The 25,113-nt window shown below is 42.4% G+C and overlaps 1 protein-coding gene across 1 annotated transcript; it reads right to left on the bottom strand.

The window, feature by feature from the left end:
• Positions 1-5,750: 5,750 nt before the first annotated feature.
• On the bottom strand, positions 5,751-24,903 carry LOC104163206 (transmembrane protein 178B). The gene is made up of 2 exons (XM_009702125.1): positions 24,772-24,903; positions 5,751-6,524 (listed from the first exon to the last, which is right to left on the bottom strand). Exons 1-2 carry the CDS (start codon positions 24,896-24,898, stop codon positions 6,274-6,276), a joined length of 378 nt encoding a protein of 125 aa, XP_009700427.1. The 5' UTR covers positions 24,899-24,903; the 3' UTR covers positions 5,751-6,273.
• Positions 24,904-25,113: the final 210 nt, after the last annotated feature.

Genomic DNA, 25,113 nt, shown 5'->3' with positions numbered 1-25,113 from the left:
GCTGATGATGCTGAGGGTGACATTGGATCGTCCTCACATAATTCTACCAATGCCCGTCAATTGTGGCCTATAGCAACTGCTGTTAGGTTTCCTTTTTTTCACTCCCCCACTTTCCCCTGGCGATAACCTATCTCAGCCTCCATTATTTTCATTGCAAGTCTTCCCTGAGCAAGGAAGGACAATTGATCTGTGATTTTGGAGTGCTTTACTAGAGGTGACCAGCATTTCATTTCCCTCTTGTGGCCTATATTGAGGCAGTCATCTAGGCTCTTTCTCCAAGTTAAATCCTAAACACGTGCAAGGCATACTGCAATTAAATTGACAGCATCTTATCAGGCTCCAGTTCTCCCACTGATGTCAACAGGGAGCTTGTCAGAGCCCTCTGGCATCACCAGTAGGTCATTTGTTTGGAAAAATGTTGCAGTCTCTAATTATGGTTCTGAAGAAGGCTGTAGGATTGGGGTATTAGTGGGGCAGACAGGATGGAAACCCCAAATCAGGGGGGGGAAAAAAAGGTAACATCTGATGACTGCTTCTTTCTAAAGCCAAAGATTAGATACTGTGAATGTGTAAGTACACATTTCATTTTCAGTGTTAACCAAGGCAGCAGTAAAATATTTTCTAAGGCACCTCATCCAAAACTCACTGGAGCCAAGGGAAAGCTTTCTGTGGACTTCAACAGACTATGGAACAGATGCATTGTATTCCTGGCTATAACTGGAAACAGTGGGGCTGTAAGTTTTGAGCTAAGCCCTGTTTTTATGAGTTTTCAGCTTAGTCTGGCAGAATCAAGATCTTAGGGATCTGGCCTGGAGTTTGCAATCAAACTTCAGGCTTTTTTGAAACTTAGTTCCTGACCTTGGAAATTCATCCATCACTAATCTTTACATGCCGTTTGTGCTACATGCACACTTTTTACTCTTTGTCTCTCAGTGGTGCCTGGCAATCGTTCAGAGCTGTCTCAGTTTTTCACCTTGAGTCTTCCCTTGCTGCTGGATGAGCACAGCAGTATGGGCCATGAAAGAGTATGAAACCTGGGGGCAAGGAAATGCAGTGGTGGTTTGTGCGATGTGCCTGAGCACTCCTATAGCCCTTCTAGGCCTGTGTAGAGACACATAGAAGAAAGAGCCCAAATAATGTATGTCTTTATTTAAGCTATACTTGGTAACATATGATTTCCTCTCCATTTCACTGCTGGCAGTTAGCTTGGCACTCAAGAATTAAGGACAGATTACAGTGATTTTCTTCTGAGCTCTGCTTATCAGTGGGGCTCCAGGGATGAGCCTGATTTGGAGGTGCTGCATGGTGGGTAAATGGACAGCCATGGAGACACAGGCTTCCAGGAATGCTTGGGAATCTGAGATACCCCCTGCATATCAATCCTCCCCCTCACCAATGCTGTTTTATTCACCATCCAATGAACCGCACAGCTAACATGCCATAGCTAAAAGTGGTCCCAAATGACTCGCATCTACGGGAAAGCAGAATACTTGCACTCTCACGATTCTCTCCTGGGAGGATGAAGATCCTCTGTTTAGAGGACTCTGAGGGTTTTTTTTTCTTTTTTTTCCTTTCATTTGTTACTGCAGAATAACATTTTTAAAAGTAATGGCAATTTGTCAAAAGCAACATTTCAAAGAAATTGCTCTGGTCACTGGTAGTTTGTGATCCACTTGTGACTGTCCCTGGGGTAGAATCAAAGAAAAAAAAAAGTCCAACTAGAAATATAACTGGAGGGACTGTACTATTTAGATCAGGGAAGATCAGTTGTGTGTTTGCAGAGAGGGACACGGGAGAGATGATATATACAGGTGGCCAACATGAGTCAGGAATTTTAACACGCAGACAGCTTTAGCTTGAAGAAGAAGGTGTCCTATACAGAACCTAAAATACAGAGCACATGGACTCCGACCATGTAGCCCCCTCACTTATACAGTGCCCTCAGCAGGGATGGACAGCAGAACCCCCTGTAGCTAACTCGCTGCAGTCACAGGACAACTTCACTGTACAATAACTGAGAGTCACCATACACAAAACCTCAGCTTGCAGATCGCAGTGGGTTGAGCCAATTCATCCTGCATCCCTATGACATCTGGATTCACTGCAGTCAAGTTCCTCTGTGGTCTCTGGAGCATAGAGATGTGTTGTCCCAGCAGCGCAACATGAAAGGCCACGTGTGGGAAAGAGCCTGCCAGCTACGGACCTCGCGTTACCACCTCACGGAAAGGGAGGTAGACCCAAGACCTGCTGCTACATCAAGCTAGGACAAGAGTGTTGCTTTATCTACAAGGCAGGGGATAGGAAAAGAAGAGCGGGGGTTGCACTCTGCAGGAAGCTGAACATCATCCAGGAAAGCACATTCTTAACTTTAAACATATGAATAGTCTACCAAAGTTAAGGGGATTAGTCACATGCTCCAAGTAAAGTACATGCTTAGGCGCTTCACCAGAGCAGATCTGAAGGATGGGGTCAAGCCCCTTAATGCTGGGATCACAGCTAACAGATTTCTAATTAACTACTCCTCCAACTAGAAAACCACACTCTAGTCAAAAAGCTTGAATCTCTGTTCAGAAAGGTATTTCAGAGCCTCCCGAAAATGCAGAAACTCAGACTAGATGTCAGTGTGCTTTGGCTCAGGATAGATGGAGACACTAACCATTGCAAATTTGGATGTATTTTGAATCAACCCTGCTCTAAAGATGAGTCTGAGCCAACAGAAAGCATGGTGGGGCTGTGAGCCCCCTTCACGGGTATCAAAGCATGCAGGGGTTCTCCCACTTCTGCAAGTAGCACGGAGGGAAATTCACAACATCCCAAGGGGGTTTTGCCCTTATTTGAGGCAAAGATGAGAGAACTGGTGTTTGGACAAATGGTCCCTTTTGGGACCCAGTTTGAGATTAAGGTTACATGATCATCTGCTACTTCAGACACTTACTCCCACAGTTTTTAAGATGCTTCATAGCCACACAGGCCTTAGAAAGGCTATGCTATAGTGAGTGGAAAACCACAGAACTGGCCTAAAGATCCAGGGTTAACACTTCTCTGTTGTAAATAAAAATAATCATAACCCTCTGCCACCATTGCCACATGCAGACAAACACTCAGGCTCATATACAGCTTGTACATCAACGCCATCAGAAAATACTTCATCAAGGCAGAACTATTTTCAGGTCAGTTGCAGAAAGAAAGGAAAGCTTTAGGAACCCATGAAAGAGCAAAATTATTGTCATTTCTTTAAATCCTACTGCTAGACCTCTTTCAAAACTGTATCTGTAAAAGAATACACCCTGTGACCAGTCACGGAGCACACAAGACTGTACATCGTCACAGGAGCTGTCGTTCTGCTTTCCATGCCACAGGGCCTGATGGCAGACTCCAGCTGGATACCTCGGTGCCCTTTAGTTTACCTGGGTCACTCCAGGTATCTGTATTCATATGGAACACCTTCCCTATTGCACTCAGCACTGCAGAGGAGGAAGAAAGTTTGTGTTCAAAGTTGTTTTAATGAAACAATTACCATTTTTCTAAAGCATTCATCTCTTAAGGAAAAGTTGGTTTTTCTCAAAATTGTTCATATTTTGAAAAATTTCATAAATTTTTTATAGGTCTCTCTTGGTTTTCAGTTATTGATTTTCTGCGTTCAGTTTTCATTTAGCTTTCCAAGAGCTGTTTCTATTTTTAATTTCCTTCTTCACTCCAGTAGTTCATCAGCCTCCTTACCTAATAGGCACTTGCACAGTCAAACAGTTTCAAAGCTTTGCAAAACCACTCTATTTTAAAACCTTGCCAGAAAAAAAAGAAAGAAACCAATCTACTTAAAAAGGAAGTTTCTTCAAAAGGCATTTTCAACATAAATAAATAAATACTTTCTCCAGTCAGATCTAATGGAGAATGAAATGACAAAACTTCAGTTGCCAGGGATTGCACTTTAGTGGCAACGCACTGGCTTGGCAGCTGGCATTGGCATGTTTGGGGAATTTGTAGACTGGAGAAAGCAAAAGCTAGGTAGTTGAGCAAGAATGAAAGAAAACCAAATCCACCCTACTCCAAAATGCCCTCCAGAAACTTCATCTCTTTGGGCACTGTTAAAAAAAAAGCAAGATCATCACACAAGGTGTAACAGGGAGGGGAAGCAGGGCTGGAAGGGGAATGGTTGGCTATGCAATCGTATTGCATAAGAATTATTTGTTGGTTGGATTTTTTTAACCTAGCAAAATACTGTTTCTTGCCAGCTGTGTAAATGGCATGACTTGGAAATTAATGCCTTTATTTCTGTGCAGCAGACACGGTCTCAACAGGTTGCCTCCTCCTGGTGAGATTTTTTTAGACACAGAGGATGACTTTTGATTGACCAATGAGGACTGATGGCATGCAGCTATTGTGTAAGAAAGGATTGCTGGTACTATCCCTGAATTAAGTGCATGTTGGGTTGAGTTGGGTTGGTTTTGGGGAGGCCTTTTTTCTTTGCCCTGTCTCCCTTTGCCTGTACATTTGTCAGTGGTACCCTCTCTCCCGCATATGGCCATTCAGTCATCGCCTCTTCAGACTCCCTTTAGTTACACCCTTGGCTCTTCCTCCCCACCTTGCCCTCAGACACTGGTCCCCTGCAAGGAGCCACTGCCCTCACAGCCAAAATGCTTTGCTTCCTCTAATGGCATTCACCCACCTCTCCAGACTTAGCTGTTCATTTAGCTCTTCTGGGACCTACGACCTGAACGATGGGAAGAGCAGAGTGAAGGAAAAAGGAGACAGTGGGAAGAGGAGTAGCAGGAAAAAGAGAAAGACCAAAAAAGAGAGAGAGTCCCATTTGCAGATTCACAATTATATCATACAATGCTTGAGCACGTGGGAAATGGATCTCTGTTCTCTGCATCTGACCCTTTCGCTTCCCTCTGTACACAGTTCTCCCAGATGGAGAGTGGAGAAGTCCAGTGAACTGGGGCAGTTTCCAAAGACAAGATGTGGGAAGGTCTTATTTGGCACACATGAACACAAGAGGCATCTCTTCTCTCTTACAAAAATTAGCTTCCCTGTCCTTCTCGGCAATGACTTTTGCCCAGTTGTCTTAAACATCCAAAATGGAAACTTGATGAAATCCCACTCCAGCAAATACCTGGGAAGAACAACTGCCAAGGCTTGCCCAACCTCCCTTCTCCCTGGTGGGTCTTCCCTTGGATCCACCATCCTGAACTCTCAGATGCTCCATGAAAACAAAAAAAACATTCTGAAATCCACCAGAGGAGACATGCTGCCTCAGACCTGACGGCTTTCCTGACGCTTCTGCAGTTGTGGTGCCTCAGTCTTGGGCCACAAACACAGCATGAATGGTTTAGTGGACAATCACATTGCAATGTTTTAAATTTTTCTTTTTCTTAAAAAAAATAAATAAAAGAAGAGGGAAGGAAAAGTTATACACACATGTATCACAGCATTTTCAAAAGGCCTTCTGCTGCATTTACGTTAGCAGTTCAGCCTCAGTTATAAGCCTGGATGTAAGGCAGCTGGAAGATTAAAACCACATTGTTGGAAAGTCCTCATGGAGTTTGTTTAGTTGTTTTCTGTTTTTATTTTGTTAGATCTGTTTATTACTATTTTCACTTGTTTGCTTCTCTCTAAGGTTTGACAGGCAAAGAGAAAATGCTTTTCTGCTTTTCCCCACACGTTCTGTCCATTTTGTTTTCTGTGTTTTAAGGAAGAAAAAAACCAAAAAACAAAAACCAACAAACCAATGACAGGGCAGGCTTCTGTCATTTTGTTGTAAGAAAGAAAAAGAAAGTGGGTGGGTGTCTGATAATCGCCTTGAGGAGGTACATTGCAGAGGTGGCTCAAATGCTTGATTTTTTCCTTTGCTTGCTGTTTGCATTTTCCTTTCTGGCTGCAATGGACAGGCTTTTTGTCCCCCCCATCCCACCCTCCATGTCCTGTACAGATTCTGGTTCCAGATCCCCAACACAGATGCCCTGTTCCCCTTCCCAAATGGCAGTAGGTAGGTGCAACTGTATGTTGATTTGACCTCTAAGGTATGATGCTGAAGTTAAGAGTTGGATGGAAGAGCCATGTGAGAGAAAAGCTTTCCCATCACTGTGAGAAAGAACGAAGCAACAGAGTCCGGTGGAGATGTGAGTGCCCTGTTGGACTCAGCTCTACCTTGGCACTGGCATTAATTTGAGATTATATATATATAATTATATATACATATATATGCATGTATAGGTATACATAGACATATATATATATATATGTATGTGTGTGTGTATTTGTTTGCTATTTGTTTTAGCACACTGTCCCGTTCTCAGGTCTAGATTTGGGGCAGTTGGTCCTGGGGACAGGTTGGACAGAAGGGGCCAGAGTGCAGAAGAAGCCAGAGATAAGAGTGAGGCCCAGGCCCCCCCACGCACAGAACATGGACCAGCCATAGCCATGGCTGATGTCGTCGGGAAGTCCGTACAGGTAGCGGGGGTAGCGGGAGAGCTCAAAGTTGATTCCAGCCACGCACGTGCACAGTGAAATGATGCAGAAGGTTCCTGGAGGAGAGTAGGAAGGGGAGAAAGAGGGAGGAAAAAAACAGAGACGTTAGAAGAGTGATAGACACACCACTTTCCAAGTTGCCCGAAAAGAGCAAGCAGCAAGGAAATACTTAAGGGAAGACGTTCATATAGAAAGTGGCTTAGTCTAGCAGCTCCATGGCAAAAGAACTGAGTGCCACCAGAGCCTTGAATATTGATCTGATGATGAACAGAGCTGTATGGAGAAACCTCAACAGGAACAGTTTTTTCATTACGTGCACTCCCTTGAGAACCAGAATGCTTCACAAAACCGTTGATTTTTCTGGAATTTTGCTTTAGACAAATACAGAGTGAATCATCATGTTTCAATATTTTTTGGAAGAAAAAAAATCTTGATTTTTTTTGTTTAATTTCAGTTTTTCAGTGATGGATTTTATAGAAGAAAATGTTACAAAATACTTCACATATTCTGGCTCTGTTGAAATGTACATTTGAAATGACTTGGGAGATTTTTTTCAGACTTTTCTTATGTAAAAATCTAAAGTCTTTCATTATACACACCTCTCTTAAATACCACTGTCAAAATCTTAACATCCCTCACAAAATTCAGATTCTACTCTCTGCATGACTCCAGTCCCAATCTAGATGCCCTCTGCAGTGTTGGGGAAATCTTCAAAATATCCTGTTCTTGTTTTCCATCTCTGCAGCAATATTTCATTTCTTCCTGAGGACACTGCGAGGACAGGCTTCATAACTCTATTAGGTGGTAAGTGTTATGGAAAGACACACATATCAGATGAGGCTGAACCTTAGCTCACCCAGATGAGTCTCATTTTGATCTTTGGCCTCCAGCTTCATCAAAGCTAAATTCTGAGCTCCTGAAATGTCACAGTTGCCACCCACACACCGAATAATGGATAGCTACAGATGCTACACACCTGTCTCAAGAGATAACAACTAAAATCAACATAAAGTTGGTAATTTATTTTTCCTCTCTAATTCCTCCCTATGCGGGCCTCTCTGAATTGCCTGGAGAGCCCTGCCACAGAAGGCAACCTACAGGATGTGTGCTATAGTAACACGCATGGTCAGTCCGTGTGTTGCCCCGCTGTTGACGCACAGAGGAGTAGCATGCTACGTGTGCTACTGGTGCAGCACATCCTACATCTGTTCATGAGGAGCTGCTGGTGAGGAATCTCCTGCTCTTCCTGGTGCCATCCCTAAGACAGCATGATCCTCCAAAGCAGTCACAGCTAGTCTGTGTCAAGCTCCGTTCTTCTGGTGCCCTTGCCTCCTTCTACTCCTTCCTGCCCCTGCTCCTGCTTCTCTTCTGGAACTTTTCCTGTTGTTTCTCTGCTCCTTTGCTCTTTTTAGTTGCAGTTGCATTGAAGAAATGGATTTTACACTCCCTACTCTGAAGACACAGGTAAGATTATGTGGTGAATTTGCCTGGAATTAGGCTCAGAAACTGGGCGCATTTGTAGGAACATACATACACCACCAAAAATGTGTGGACTTTCCACAATAACCACCTCCTTTACTTAATAGGAACATCACACAGGTCTTGAATCTGCAGGGAAATCTCTATCATACACCTGCTGTGAGATGACCATCACGACCCTCTCTCTGTTCCCTCTTCTGATCACTGCTTTGTCTATTTGGACTGTCTTTTCTCCAGTGTGTTTTGGAGTGCCACTTGTAGATAGTCTCTGTTGTAAATAGGGAGGATATGGGAATATGGGAACTCTGGGTGCCTCCCCTAATGCTATATATAGCTGCCAGGTTATGGCTCAGGTTATTCATGAGCATTCATGATAGTGCCACAGGGTACCAGTGAGGACCAGCGAGCTGCTGCAGTAGGTACTATGCCTATTTAAATGAAAACAGCCTTCTTGCCTCTCACCAGCACCCAGTCTACAATCAGTGCTCTGGACTTTTGCAAAGGCCTTGTGAGATCCCAGGCTCTGGAGCTGCCTTCAGAGATGTCCTACACTACTTCAAAGCACAGAGCAGGACAAATGGGGAGGTCTCCCTCCCAGAATCCCTTAATGAAAAATCAGATTTTTTGATTAGAAACCACATACCTCTTTCTGTGTTTTACCATCTCACTTAGGTTATCCAGTAACATGAAGGTGTCTGGCAAGAACGCAGTTGTTCCTTGTGTGACATATGAACATGACTAGTACACTGTAGGATCGGGGAAAAAAGGATCCATCAGAGCTACTGTGCTCTGAGTCAAACTCCGTGGCTCATTTCAAATGGTTGTGGTTAGAAAATGACACGAAAGCCCTTTCTCTGCTAGCAAGAACATGATAATTTCAGCTCTCTCGAAATATAAGATTGTTAAGAGAGGTGGGTGGAAAAATCTGTGCGGCCAGACTGAAGCTGCATTTGCTAAGTACAAAAGGGAAGGAAATAACTTTGGATTTCAAATGCTCCCTGTGCTTTCATGCTTTGTCTTGGCTGTTTCAATCACAAGCTCTTCAATGCAACGAGTGTTGCTTAATCTTTGTATTTGAAAAGCGCCCAATATATTGGGACTCCACCTTGCTAGGGGTATTCTGCCCCATAACAAATGAACAATAAAGAAGAACAAGTAACAACAATAGAGAATAAAGCAAATCACAAGCATGAGACTTCTTAAAAAAAAGGCTGCCCTTGTCCTGCCCCTTTGCTGGAGAATATGCTAATCCCACAACGACAAATAATGACTGCCATACACAACGTTAGAGGATGCATAGTACAGTCCTCAGCCAGTCGCTCCCCTGTGCTTCTGCAGGATGTCTTGTACAGCACAGGTTTATCAGCCTCCCTAGTCCTATTCATTACAGACACAAAAAATGCCATTTTATACCACCCAGAGGAATCTTTATGGCCATTATACGAGTCCTATGTGTTGTTTGTATTCAGCCAAGCAAGAAAGTTCCTGCTTGTAGTTAATCTGGGCTCTCACCAGGAGGGTTACTGATGAAAACTGAGTCCGGTTACTACCTCATGACTGTGCGGTAGCTTTTCCTCATGAACTGGCAATAACACAAAGGATCATCCTTGAAAATTGCAAGATTGTTGGCCATCTTCGTGAAAGAGTCATGGGTGGAAGGGATGCAGAAACTGAGTTTACACTTGGAAATGTAGCCTCGCTAGTCTGGGTAAGACAGGGAGCTGGGATGGCAGGAGGAGGGAGGCTGTCGCTCCTGTCCATGACACTGCCTGCACTATGGACACAGCGCTTCAGAGGCAGCAGAACCGCAGCAAGTCATGAGCATTCCCAACCCTGAGATTCTTTTTCTCCCCAGAAAATAAACTGAACTCTTATTCGCTCTCCTGGCAGGTTCTTGTCATCAGTGAGGTGCCCCCTTACACATGCACTAACGCCCCAGATCCCCAGGCAGCTGCAGCAATACAAACTTTAATTGCTTTGTGAAAAACATTCCCCGTAACTCTGGCCCAAGCAGATGACCAGACCTGGAGGCTGGTGGTCCAGCCATGGCACTGGCACACAGAATGACAGACGGTAATACGAGCTCACCGGGGATGTGCTGGTACGCGAGCTGGACAGGGGAGATAAAGACCATCTCCTTCAGCAGCTGGGGAGAGCAGAACACACCAAGTTCTTTGTGCTGGGATTCACACGTTATCATCCTAAGCAAAACACTAATGAGACAAGGCAACAGTGGCATTTTTGACAAAGGAAATTCAGGTGTCACTACAAAATGCTTCAGTCAGGTGAGAGATGACATTTCATGTAAAGTCGTGTCTGTGCCACAGGAACTGCTGTTGACATGTAGTCAAACCTCCATTCTGACTCCTTATCAGACAGCCACCCTTCCTCTCGGGCTGATTTTGACAGTGCCTGTCCTGCTAACGGACTGATGATCAACAGTGGTTTGAACATCTGAGCTATTAAATACCTCATGGCTATCTTGTGCTATTCCTTCTTATATATTACAGAAGAAGAATATTAAACACTACAGTGAATGCCTCTTCCATTTAGACTGGAAGTTTGTTTAGGACAGAGATGAACTTATTTGCTATATATGTGTATAAGATTAGGGTCCGGCCATCCTTGCTGCAGGGGTAGACATGGTCAGGAGAGGGATGGCTGGGAAAGGTAATATCATTGTTGGTCAAAGCCTAATTCGGTGTGGATTATGAGTCAGAGCCCTTTGCTGTAGCAGTTTTTAAGCATGATTACATCAAGCAGAGCTGTGGGCCTCTGCTGCTAAGAATTTTTTTTTTTTTCATAAACATCCCTTTTCTTTTCAATCAGCCCAGCTGTGCAAGGGGCTGTAATGACTCCATTTGCAGTTTTCAAACCCCACCTCCAGAGGAGCGCAGGACTGCTTGTGAGTGAACTGATTTAAATACAAACAGGTTCAAACCATCCATACCAAATACATTTGAATTTTGCCTCACGCTAGTGCCCCTTTGAACCATGTCAGAAGCCATGTCCTTCTCCCACAAACCTGTTTCAGCTTCCACAGCTATACAGCTTGAGGGATTTCACAGGGTCCACAGTGTTTTGTGAAACAAGAACTGCTGCCTTTCTTAGAGATACCGCAAACAAAGGTGAGCCTTCATGGTGCTGGTGTGCAATCAGACCCCGCTGGCAGGAGCTTCATCTAAACATCCTCATCCTTACTGTTAGGGATGAGGTGTCTGACTGTAGCCTGAAGGAGACATCACCAATTTGAAGTGAAGTGAAATCCAAAAAGTCAGTAATTAAAAGGAACCGGGCACCAAGCCCACCTCTGAGACCCTCCTCTCTACAAATAATTTTTCTCATTATTTGGAAAACATTTCTTCCACATCTGATGGAACAACGTTTGTTCTCTCCCTTCCCTCTACAACAGGCAGAAACGACTCACAAACTAACTGTGCTGTCAGATGTACAAAGTAAACAAACAAAAAACCCTCTGATTCTTCTCCCCTTCTGTTTTTTTTTCAGAGATAGAAATGTCAAGTATTGCTTATAAACACTAGTAGATAAAAAGAGAAACACAAAGGTATGGATTTTAAGATGTACTCTCAAATCATGCATATATAATTTGCAAATAAATGCAAATCTCTGCCTTTTAAAGTATTTCTGGTAGCTGTGATTGATGGCAATTTGTGGCCACTAATGTCTTTGGAAGGAGTGCTGTTTATTTAATTATCATCACTTTTTTATTATAGGGTTATGGGGGAAAAAAATCTCACAAGCGAAATAACATTATCTTTACTTTTTCCCTGCCCTACTAGCTTTTACTATTTTCAAGGTACATCAAACAAACAAATGAAATGAGGTCTGATCCTAAAGTGGAGTGTGTACCATTAGCTATTTAAATTATATCACAATCAAATGAAATTATTAAAGAATAAACCGAATTCCCTCCCAACACAGTGATGACAAAAGCCCTTTGGAGGGAGCAGCTTTGCAGTAAACTCCTTCTGTGCACGGATTAAACGCCTCAGCAGCATGCAGCTCTTGAGAACACTTTATTGCGCTGTGCACACATGCATAGAATATAAATTATTGCTTAATTATGTACTGTTCCAGCAGAAGCAGCTTGCAGCATCACAGATAGGTTGAAGAATAGGAAAGGGTTTACTGGAAAATTGCCCTTATAAAAAAAGCCGAGATGGAAGAAATCTGACTGGGTGATGGAGATTCAGTGCGGTGTCCTTGTGAGACCGTATACCCACCTGGGTTGGAACTTAATGCATTCTTATTTTAAACCATGAGCTGCAGTAAACTGCAAGGTCTATAGTGGTGCTATGATATTGCATTGTCAGAATGCGGTTTGCATTTGGCCTTTGGCCTCCTACCTCAAAATGTACCAGGGGCATCCATACCACACCAGAGCTGTACTCCTGCTGCGTGTTACTTCAGTGGCAGTTCCTGTCTATTGAATTGTCGCTGCACAAGCTGTAATATGTTAGGGCACCAGAGAACTATGTAACCTCTGTCACAACCCCAAATACTTAATGGGTACCATCCTTAGGCTCATGTAAATCAGTATAGTGTACGGAACAATATTACAGCAGTTGAGGGCTGATCTCCAGTTTGCTCTGCTGATACAACTGACAGTCAGTCTATATGGCACATTATAGCACCCTGCAGATTTGCACATGGCGACATTTCTGCTACCACATCCCCCCGGTGTGTGGGGCTGCACTGGGAGTGGATACCCATGCTGTGCACTATGGCAGGCAGTGAGCACCAGCTACGAGCAAGCACTCTGAAGTTATGCGTCGGCAAGAAGGCAAGAGCAACACTACTTAGCTAAAGGAATGGACTAGGAAGAAATAGGGGAGTTGATCAAAGCCTGAGTTGAATAACCCCCTGATTACTTTAGCAGTGGTGATTCTTAAGACCCACCCAAAATAACCCAGCAATAATAAAGTGACTTGACTACAGCCATTAAGCAAGCATAATGGCTCATGAACTTGCAGTCACAACAGAGGAGGCAGCAAAAGTTGTGCAGTTGTAGTAGTGGGATGTGATTCAGTATTTTACTGGGAGCAGAAGGGAAAGAAAGGAAGAGGATCTCTTAGTGTCAAAATGAAGAAACATCCTAATCAAAGCTTAGTGAAATTATCCCATCTCTGTGCTGGCAAGCACGATGCTTGGCAACATGCAGAGGCTGCTGGCAGGTTTCTTTCATCCCCTGCAGTACAGACCTCCTAGGATGGCCCAGGCAGAAGCTAAAAGATTAAACGGAAAGGGGCACTGGAGGTCTGAGCAAACTCTAGTGACTCCATCACATCTCAGATTTGCCAGATGACAGGACACAGAAGTTTAGTATCAAACTGTGCCTCAGACAGGTGCTTCCCAGCCTAGGCATTTGCCAGAGCTGAAGAGAAACTTGTGGGGTCAGGTTGGGTTTGCCTTGTCACAGGACATCTTCCATAGCATAGAGAATCTGTGTACCATATTTGCATTTGGTCTTAGCAACCAGGTCATTTTGGCTCTCTCCACATAAGGTCTTTTTCTTCCAGTCAAAAAACTGAACCTCTCTCAGAAGGAGCCTCAGAGGGTTTGTGGAATCTTTCTTTTGTAGGAAACCTTAAATTGCCAAAAAGTCTTCAGATAGATGTTCTTGAAGACAAGTGAGACTGGAGAACAGATACAGCACAAACAAATTCAGTGCAGCCTTCTTCCATGTTGCCTAGTGTGTGCCACTACAAATACTCTTAGAGGAAATACTTTCAGGGCTGAAAGGGTAGAGTTACTCATATGCCTTTTTAATCCTTTTGTTTCCTGAAGGCACTGCTAAAAAAGCTATAGGGAACCCTAGGTGATGGTGGTAGCTACTTTATTTGGATATTTTCCCCTTCAGGCACTGGAGAGAAATCTATCCATTCATTTTTTCTAGCGACCAAAGGACTCTTTAGTTGTACAACTTTCAGTTGTTTGTACTGCATGTGAACTGAGGATTTTTGCTGCAAAATGCTCTGGGGTCTATTACTGTTTTCTTGAGCTGACCTGCCAGGAATAGAAAAATCCTTTCTGTATGTGCTAGGTCATACAGTTATTGAGATATAATAGCCAGAAATCAAAATATGATGTAATTGTCTTGTCAAGAAGGACCACTTAGTGCAGGCCACCCCAGTGAGGTTTACATCATTCATGTGAATGCTGGCAAGCAACAAACTATCTGGACCCTGTACTGCCTTAAAGGATCACATGCCGAAATCTTCTCTTCTGTTGCAGAGGAAATACCTCTGCAGTCTCTGTAGCCCACACAAGTACACCGGCATGACTCGTCTCTGTATCCCCTGGAAGAGCTGGGTTGGGCAGAAATGAGGAAAACCTCGGTCATCTAATTTCTGCAAGGTCCAGCTGCTTTTTCTGTGGAATTTCCAGTGGCCATTTGGACTCTGTCCAGGCAGATTAGACCAGGCAAGCGTAGCAGTCATTTGTCCAAGGGGAATGTTGTTTTTCTAAGTTGACAACCTGAGGAGCCAAGAAGGTGAATCTAAACCTTGCTTCAGCCTCTGCATTTAACAGCAAGATTTGCCACATACAGAAATTTGCTCCCCTTTCTCTCTGTAAAGAATTATCTCTGTTTAGCAAATCATGCAAGTATTACTCTTCCTTCTGTTGCATGTGCAGTCATCTTTCCTCTTTGATGCCAGGCATGCAAAAACCTCAGCAAACGTTTTTTATAAAAACCAACTCAATAATAAATGCCAGCTTTGTTTTCATTGTCTTCCTTTGGCCTTGATGAGTCTTGCCATTGGAATTCAGAAGCCAGCAACAGATCAAAGACCTGGTGACATTATTAAGGGATAAGGAACAACCACAGAATTTTAAAATACACATAACTAGTTTTCCAGGACTGTGGGTGGGAAGATCTTTCGTATTTCTATCAGATCTGTCTTCCCTACTTCGCTTCTACTTCAACTCACCTTCTGTCAGCCCCCAAAGACCTACTGATATCTCTGAGAAGCAAACTAGATTGCATGCCCTTCATAGACTATGCTAGGTTTTCTGTTCTTGTAACCCGAGAAGGTACTGACAAAAGCATCAGTGAGTGAGTGAGAAATTACAGGTCAGTATAGCTGAATTAAAATGAACACACAGAAGAATATAAACAGTTGTTTTTGCTGAAAAGCCAGAGCGAGACGACTCCTTAATTTACTGTACGCCAAGTTTAGGGAGACCAATTTGAGTTAAGACTGCAAAACAATGAGTTTATGGGTGCACATACACTACTTGCCCTGTCTTTTGCTCCAGACTATAAGATCTCTGTACCTCATTACGAAGCCTTTCCTCTCTTTCTCCTAAATGCCAGTGCTCTTCTGTAATCAGGCACAAGGTTGCCAGAATTGCTTGTGTTGGTATTTCTCCCCTCAGCATGCAAGTGCATATCTAGGAGCATCAGAAATGAGCCACAGGAAAAAGAAATCCAACACATTTGAAGGTTGACTTTGAAATCAGCTGACTATGTTTCCATGGAGATCAAATGCTATGGAGTTGACAATGAATTCTCTCATTGTGCCTTTCCTTCCAGGAAAAAAAAGTCCCACACCTCTAAATGACTACACCCTGCAGTACAGCTGTGTTATTGATTTGAAAAAAACATTTCTATATCCCACCCCCAATCTTTTATGGAGGTGTTAACACTTAGGTCCCAGCTTTTCAGGGCTAGGTCTGCCAGTATTGACCTAAAGAATCAGCTAAATTCCTGAGATATTGGAAAAAAATAGCATCTAATGAAAATAGTATTCTGTGAGAAGGAGGACGTAACTCTGCTTTTGAACTTACACTGTAGGAGATACAAAGATGGGTGTTATGATTCCCCTTGAGGTGTATTATAACACAAAATTATAAAAGAGCATTTCAGCGGCTGGTACGCAGTAACACACAGATGTCGGTACAGTGAAAGTAGGCAATCTTTCGTATTTCCAAAGAGTCTCCTATTTCCTTCTCAAAATGGGTGCCAGCATTAATAAATAGATGCAAAATGTGTTGTCAGTGCACCAGTAAGCACAGAAAAGTGCTAGAAGTAATGATGTAACACGCTACCCTAGCTCTGCCTTTTAAGCATAATGTACTGTGAGCCTTGTCGTGCCACCAGCAGAGCAACTGCTTTCTCGCTCGGAAACGCTAAACCAGCCACCTTGGCATCATATTAAAACACCAAAAGATGATGAGGAGGGTGTATGTCTGCATGGGTGATTTCCTAAATGTTTATTTTTTGAGTGAAAATAGGAAATTAGATAACATTCAAAAGGAAAGTGATACCAGTTTCTAAAGGCTGATTACTAATGGTTAATTGATCAGGATGAAGAAGCACCTCCAGTCCTATCCACGTATGTGGACTGAACATGTATATGTCCAGTGGACCTATATCCATATATATGTATCTGGACATCTATCCAGACTGGACATGTATATCTATCCATCAGTGTCCAGGTTTTGAAATACATTAAGATAGAAAGGGCCACTCTTTAGGCCCCAGAAACATAGCCTAAAATGGGACCAAGGAACATGACCTGCAACCCCTCCTGTGAGGGATACACAAGCTGTGCAGGAGAGAGCTGTTTGAAAAGAGGGACTGATAAATCCTGAAAATGATGAAAAAGGACATTTTAAAAAACAGGCTAACTCTTACTACCTTAATAGGCATGCACTTGGCCTTGTTACGTTACTGCCTGATGGGCACTAAGGCACAAAGCCTGCATGGCTGCTCCGAGTTCTGGGTCTCATCACAGTTCCATAAAGACCTTCATCAGCTCCTTTGCTGCCTTCCGCAACACCCTGATACTGTGTTTGAGGGTTTTAAACAATCAAGAGCCTTAGAGAGGTTTAAACATTTAAAACCTATTAACGCTGTACATTAACTCAAGTCCATTCCAGTTTGAAGCTTTAAATCACTGTAGAGCATAATGCAAAATTTAACTAAAAGCACAAGTAGGAACAAGAGCGTACGTGTGTGGTGTGGGAGGCATGGCAGAGGAGGGACTGACCTTGTCGCGCTGAGGCTTGTTTCGAAGACTTTCATATCCAATTTATGGCATCTCTTGATACAAACCAGACTTTGTCTCCATCTGGAGGTCAACCTGCATAAATAAGTTCTTGCAGTGGTCTGCAAGTAGTTTTGCTGAATTCTTAAGTTCCTCTGCAGTCACTAATTTAGTATCTCCTGCAGGATTAAAACATGACTGGCGTCTCATTTTGCAAAAGGTATTTTACCTTTGTGGAAACTGTATTTATGCCAAGCTTCACAGTTCAGATTACAGCCACTTATTGTAGACTTCTGTTTCTGTAAAGATCCCGTGCCGTTGCTTAATATCTGTATGCATACACTTGTGCACACACATGTGCATTTGCACTTGCCTTTCCATATGGAAAAACAGATTTTATGTAAACTTTCTAACGTTATTCTTTTTGTGGAAGAAGCACAAGAAAAATGGATTTTCAAAGAACAATGTCATGGAAAAGAAAAAAGTAAATATGATCCCAGAAAATATCTTCCATCTTCAGCGTCATGATTGATCATGTCACCACAAGTGAACATCCTGAAGAATGGGTAGAGGCCTCGATTATTAGTGAGAAATAGAAACCCAAGTGCCCTGTGAGATTTCCGTATTTCCAGATGAACTCCAAAGAATGTATTTTACTTTCTCTTTTTGTTTATCTTTCTCTTTGCCTCCTCTTGGCAGCTGCTATGAAGGTACTTCGTAACTGCCTAGGAGATGTCAATCACAGAGCTTTGCATTACACTTGCCGTATTAAATTGCTCCATTTTTGTTTCTTAAATTATTCAGCAGCGGAATGATTATTTTGAGATGGCAGGACCACAGCTGTGTAGAATAAACACTCTTATTTTCTACCGCTATGTGCTATTTTCAAAGTACAGTGAGTTAAATTTGAGACTCAAATGACTCAACAGCTGGTAACGATCCATGGCTGCAAATACACAGATGCCTCAGTTGTCATCTACTAACATACGCACAGCACAGGTGAAGGAAGCACAGCAAACAGGCTTCGGGATTTTGAAGACAAGACTCTCCATGGAGGTGGAGAGTGAAAGAGGATACACACATGTGCAACACCTCTGTGCCAACAACTGTGCTGCACAGGCTCCCAAGCTGTGTTTTGAAGTCCCACTTTCTGATGGGGTTTGCATCCCTCAGTATCAGCCTGGTCATCAGCTCCTGGACACAGCGAGTAGCGCTCTGGCAGCTGCTGGGCTCGAGCAAGCACCGGCACAAGGCCCTGAGTCCATCCTTGTCCCCCCGGCGCCTTGCGACAGACCCACGTGAAGCGTGGCAGGGCTGGGGCAAGGGAAGGTGACCCAGTGTAAGTGGTCAGTTCATCCTCTGGCTGCGGGGCTCATAAAGCAGTTTGTTGACTTACCCCTGGACTGAGGGAAGGAATATTTTGGAAATGTTTCTGAGAAGGGAGGAGGATGGAAATGATTTATAAAAGGTTGTTTCTCCCTGGATTAGAATATAAAAGCAGAATGCACTCATACATTTGTAAATGGGTTCTACTTTATTTCTTTAATAAACATCCTTTCTTGTGTATCTGAAAGAAAGCATTAAATTGTGCCGGTACACCTGCATAACTTTATTTTCTCTTCCCTCTCACAGATCTTTCCTGCCTGCTTATCTCTGCTGCAGCAGCCAGCACTGGAAAGAATAGGTGATCACCTCTGCTGTGGGGAAAGGTTTGAAGCTTTTATAAGCCTGACCTAAGTCCTGTGAGTACGGACAGGCTGCAAAGAGCAATGTCTCCACAGCACTCTTAGGTGGGCCAGAAGAAACCCAAATCAGCACCAGAAGTGGAGTTAGCAAATGGCGCTTGAATTCCCCAGATTGGCACATCATCAGTGGAGAGGAGGGAGGAGGAGAGGATGAAAGAAATTCCCGATGTTTCTGAAAGCAAATGCTAGGACAGAAAATTTGAGAGGAAAAACTCCATAGCGCTGCTGTATGTGCACAGAGAGACTTTCAGGCCTTTCAGTGCCAGTAAAAAAGGGAATTTCAGACTCCCAAGCAAAGCCCCAAGCCCAGTATTTAATGCAAAAATGTCACCAGGCAAAGAGAAGAAATGAGCTGCTATGTGAGACTACAGATCATTTTATTACAGATCTGCATGGTGAAGCTAAATCACATGAGTAAGGGCATTTAGCAGCTGGAATAATTTCCAAATAGACTAATTAGAGACTGAATTATTAATGGTAAAATTTATAATTGGCTCAAAGCAAGGTTACAGCAAGAAACACATTTGACTTTCCAAAGAATAATGAATATTTGCAAGGCTAGTAAAATTATATGCTTCTCTAAGGAAACTGTTAGCAAATGGTGAAAAAAGCCTAAAGTGATCCTAAAGTGCATGTTGCAAGACAAAACTGGCAGAGACCAAATAAGAGTGAAGAGAACAGGTAAAACAGTAAACAAGTGCAGAGACAATTTATTGCATTTATTTGCAGTAAATTTGGAACAAAATAAGACAACGCAGAAGCCTCTCCCTGAAGCGCTGCCTTGTTAGGCATGCAGTAAAACCCCTAACTATTTCACTGAAATGTGTTCTCAATACAAATTACAGACTTACAAAGGGAAAATACATGAATGTGCAGCTGAAGGACAGAGCTCTGATAAGGATGATAAAGCGTCATTCTTTGTGGGTCTTTTAATACATTTACAAAGGCAAGAGATGTAGCTTTGGCCAGGGACAATTTCGTGCTTGAAGCAAGTACCAGAACAAGATATTGGAAGTGCCATTTTATATTTCCATCTGGGACAAGTCAGCAGGGAGATGCACCAGGCAGGGAAGGGAAGGATGCAACCACTGCTGAAACACTGGAGTGTGTACCACCATGGGGTAGCCCTGCCACTCCAGTTTCCCCATGGCAGGCACTGATGAGGAGGGAAAGGGTTTTGGAGCATTTAGGTACAAAGTCAGCCCTGCCCCCAGAACTAGAAATAAAGCAAGGCACATGATGTTTCAAAACAGCTGACTGAAATGAAATCAGAGCTGAACTGGGAAAACAACAGGCTATCAGAAATTGTCTTTAAAAGCTGATTTTATAAAGCAAGTACAATAACAGAAGGTGTGGTGAGGTTGGGTTTGCATGGTTGTGGAATGACAACCAACCTAGCAGAATCTGAGATGCTGAAACAAGAAAATGCTGTGAATGAATGCACTGGAGAGCAGGTGGAAAAACCAACAGATGGATATATAGCTTGTCTGCTTATCCTGATACAGGAAATATTCTTCAATGACTTGATGAAGAACTGAAAGAAGGGATTCCTGAAGATACAGGAATTTGCCTTGGTAAAGTTGCCACTGTGCCAGTTCATAGCATCCCAACTCTTTGGAGCTGGAAGTAAAACTGAAATCTGACCTTGACCTGGCAATAATGTTAGCTACTGTTGAGGGAGTTAAGACACCAAGCAAATGAATTGACAGGTTTGCCATCATAATAAAACCAAACAAGTAAAGGATTTGAATACACTCAGAGGAACTTCTCAGAGCCAGAAAACATGAGCACTACTTCCTGGGAACTGATGAGGAGGTCACATCTAGACTTCAAAAAGAAAAGGCATGGTTTTGGTGCAAGTATATACAAACGTAAATACAAAACACAATGTATAAAATGCCCCACATGCATTTCCTCAAGTCGATGTTTAACTGAATTCCTTTTAGACTACTACTAGGTACTTGATGAGCATGAAAGCATCAAGTTTGCCACAGGACTCTGACATTTGGAAGTAATGTTACAGATACTTCTAAGGTTCCAGAAATTATTATAAAATTACTGGATGACATGCCCAGTATGGAGCTTTTACTGGTGTACAGATTTTCAATAATTTGCATGTAGAGAAAATCCAAGAAACTGCAAGAAGATGTGCTGGGAGTCATATATAATTTGAGTATGACCCACTTCTGTAATAGAATTAAACAGTCTCAAACAAGATGCATAAAAAGAACTAGTCTAAGTGAAACTTAAAAGCACAATTCCAAATGGAGAAACTCTCAAAAAGAGAAACTCTCCCACCTTGCAGGATAAAATCATTCTGACAATACTGAAATGAAACTACAACAGATAGTGCAACTCCAGGCACAGGAAGCTATGCAATAGTACCATCATGCAAAATGAGGTCAAAAATACTGAACATAATTTGCAGGATCCATCTGGCTCTGTACAAGATGAGGGACTGAAAAAAAATCCTACTGTGGTCAGGCAAGTGCTTTCATTTAAGATAAGGAATCCAAGTACAAATTCTGCAATAAATACAGAAAATTATGCAAAAGAACTTCAGAAGCCATAAGAGACCTGTGATTGCTGTTGATACAGATACATTTGGACTAAACAGAAATGATGAATTATTAATAATTTTTAACTTGTTACAAAACATGCTGAATAACAGTGTAAAACACACTCTAAATCACAGTTTACATGTCCTGGATTCCAGATGAGCTAATACCAGATAACGTCCCACATTTCACAAATAACTTATTTCAGCAATTTGCTTGAGAAATTAAATCAAGCACACTAAAGCAAGACTTTATTAGGCACTGCTACGTGGGATAGCAAGAAAACTGTTCAGTAAATATAATAAGGAATCAGAGGTCCAGGGAAACCACATCTGGTCTTGTTAGATTATCACAGCACACTTCTCAGTGCTCCATTGAGATTTGCTGTTCAAAGAATAATAGGCAATAAGGGACAAAACCCATAGATATGGTAAGCCAGGAATGTTTAAGCATTACAGAAGGGCTATTTGTCTAGAAATTAAAACAGCAAATGCTACAAACATAGCCAAGACAAGTGGCATTGCAAATGGAAGGGAAAGTTAGACTTCAGGCTTGTTATATAGCTACCAATTTAATGCAGTCTCCTCCCATCAGCAATGAGGTCAGATGTCATAAGCTTTCCTAAAGTATTTTTCCCATTATTGGACCAGGGAAAAAGTTAGGCAAAACTAAGAGGCACTCTGGCTCCAGGCATTTTGAGGACCAATAGGATGATATGTTGACAGCATTTACATCATGACAGAAGTAACAGCTTTGTACTGAAACACTGTCCAGCAACAAAAAGGTTCAAATTAAAAGATTCATTGACTGTAGAAGGAATGACTATGTAACATATGACACAGTCTGAAAACATGGATAGCTACTGGACTTTTAGAATAGATGGCTCTAGTTAGATATTTTATTAACTGACTGCTTCAGTTTGTAGATTTTACTTTATGCACATTTGCTGTTAAATCAGGAAAGGTTTAGCAGTTGCCACTGACTTGTGCAAAACAAGAAAGACAGTAACCTTTTGTAACCCTGGTCCACGTGTCTATGCTGGAGCAGAAAATAAGTTTGATCTCCTCCCAACACATTTTTATTAAAAATATCACACATCTTGACAGAATTTGGCAGATAAAATAATTTGGTGCCTCTCATTTCAATTAGTTTCAGATTCCAACTGCTGGATCTTGTTATTATTTTGTCTGTGCAGTCAAAGAGCATGCTACTATCAGATGGCTTCTCCTTGCATAGGTACTTCCACACTGTGCTCAAGTCAATTATAAACCTTCTGTTAAATAGTTTCAAGCAAATGGCTTTTTGTGGCATGCTGTGTTTTTCTTGTTTTTCAGATCTTGAGTCATTCTTGTAGCTCTTCTGCAAACCTTTCCCAATCTTTCCATGCCCTTCTTTAGCATGGACACCAGATTAGGATGTCCAGAAATAGTTTTGCTTTGTCCAGAGATAACCCCACCTCATGCTCTTATTGCATATTCCCATCAAAACTGGCACATTTAGCAGCTGCATTGCACTGAGAGCTCCTGTGCAGCTGGATGATCCCAGCAACCATGATCCCAGAGACCTTTTCAAAGCCGCTGCTTTCTGAGAGACAGCCTCTCATTCTGCCAGAGTGACTGACACTTTTTGCTCCCAGTTGCATGACCTTGGATCTGTCTCCACTGAAATGTGCATTGTTTGAGCATACCAAAAGATGGCTTTGTATGCTGGGAGTGACCCATCCCATTATGCATGGTTACACTGAGTCTTGTTTCACCTGAAAATTTTTATCAGCCATCTTTCAAATCCCTGACAAAAAGATAACATTAAGCCAGTAAGTAATCTCTGCAGCTGCAGATACATAGTGATAATTTCCAATTAGTAAAGGAGACTTAGCTAGTTTCGAATAAATTTAAGTTTTTTTGCATTTAGTATAGCCCTAATGTTTTAATCTGAATGTCATGCTGTAGTAAGTTAACCACCACACAGATATCTGAGCATATTAGAGCAAAATAGCTCCCCATGCAAATTAAGCTTTTAATTACATAAGAAATACCAAGCTAATTTGGCAGACCCATTACCCATAAAGTAGACACCTACAACAAACCGTTTACAAACATCCACACATAGAGCAGTCTGTGCTTGCACAAGGTACTAGCAGACTTCAGATGTGTTTGTGGGCACTGAGAGCGCCAACATCTATGTCACCAGCACCAACAGCACTGGAACATAAATACTTGTTACTCGAGCACTTAACTCCTCTTCTAGGACTACAGAATCTTTCCTGTATTTCACACACTTAGCTGTGTCACACCACAGTACAGATGAACAGGCAATCAAATGCATTGAAGTAATGATCTGACTAGGGAGCAAAAACCCAACCAAACAAAAACCACCAGCAGGGAAAAGAAGAGAGAACAGAAGTAGTGATGTTTACTTTCAGACATTCACCCAGTGCTGTGTTTGGGACTTGGCTCTCACACCCTTCATTTCATGTAACTGTGTGCCATGAAACCTGCTGACGACAAAGTCGGATGGCATCTGTAGTAAGAAAGGCTGGAACATTACACAGGAAATGTTGGATGACTTTATGGGCTGGTGTAGTAGAAATGGCAAGAAGCTCAAAAGCATAGAGTGCCAGGGCATGTATCTGGGGAGTAATAAACAGAACTTCTGCTGTAAACTGGGAGATCATCAGTAGGAAATTACAAAGGAGGAGGAAGGCCTGGATGTATTATCCAACTGAAGGATGACTGTGGGTCTCCAGTGTGACACAGCATGAAAAAAGGCAAATATAACCACAAAATACTTCAGGCAAGGGATTTGCTGCAGAGAAAGGAAACGGTCACGTCACTTATACAAGGCATTGATCAGACCTTGTTTTGCAATAGTACTTCTCATCCGTATTTGAGAAAGGCAAGTACAAACAAGAACAGGCGGCTGAAAGGGCTACTGGTCTTGTAGAGAAAAATCTATAAAAAATAGCATATGTAGAGTGGGAAACAGAAAACAGAGGATACCGTTGTTCTTCATAGGTACATCAGAGAAAGAAAAGAGACACATAAACCAAAGGTTACATTTGACTTGAATAACCAACAAGGAATAAATATAGGTTAAAACTTTGAGCACAGTTTCTAGCTATCAAAGTAAAATGTCCCACTATGAAGTAGGATAGTGGTGGGAATAACATCTGCATAATCTTCAGATTTTTATTACTAAATTTATTAAGCTTATATAAGTTTAAGGGTGACAGTATTACTTACAACAATAGAGCACTGGGCTAGACAACTCAGAAGGCCCTTTCCAGTCCTGTGACTCACAGACACTGTTTTGTGATGGAAGTAACATGTAACTATTGTTGGGTTATCCTTGATGTACACCAGTAGGAGCTTGAAATGAAACCAAGTCCAGATCACTCAAAACAACTCTGAAAACATGTTTTCAGTGACTTAGAAAAGCAGAGACATGTGGAAAGAGGGAACATGAAAACAACAAAGAAAACATTTCTTCAAACACCAACATCCTTACCTCCCATGAGGAAGAGAAGCCCTGCCACATACTGCATAAGGCCTCGATCCCAACAGCACCCCAGCACCCCAATAATCCATCCAAAGAGGATGATGGCCACAGCCATGCCCATGAAGCCAGCTGTCATCCTGCGCAGATCTGCAGTGGGGAAGAGAGAAAAACAACACGTGTGTGAACAGTGATAAATTAGTATCATCAGAGGTTCATAGCAGTCTTAATCCAAAATGCTACTGATCTGCAAGGTCTTCAGTGTGTGTTGGCCTGGGATGATTTGAGTAAGGATGGTTCAGAGGGAAGACAATCCATAAATTAATATACTAGCTTGGGCTGGGGAGAGAGAGC

Source organism: Cariama cristata, unplaced genomic scaffold, assembly GCF_000690535.1.
Source record: "Cariama cristata isolate BGI_N322 unplaced genomic scaffold, ASM69053v1 scaffold19646, whole genome shotgun sequence".
NCBI lineage: Eukaryota > Metazoa > Chordata > Aves > Cariamiformes > Cariamidae > Cariama > Cariama cristata.
This window is presented reverse-complemented; position numbering and strand designations above follow the sequence as displayed.

Bases quoted from the DNA above. Each gene is read 5' to 3' on its own strand.
- LOC104163206 (XM_009702125.1), bottom strand. From the start codon at position 24,898: ATGACAGCTGGCTTCATGGGCATGGCTGTGGCCATCATCCTCTTTGGA. The intron at 6,525-24,771 runs GTAAGGATGTTG...ACTCTCCTCCAG, and splicing joins GCTTCTCTTCCTCATGGGAG to GAACCTTCTGCATCATTTCA.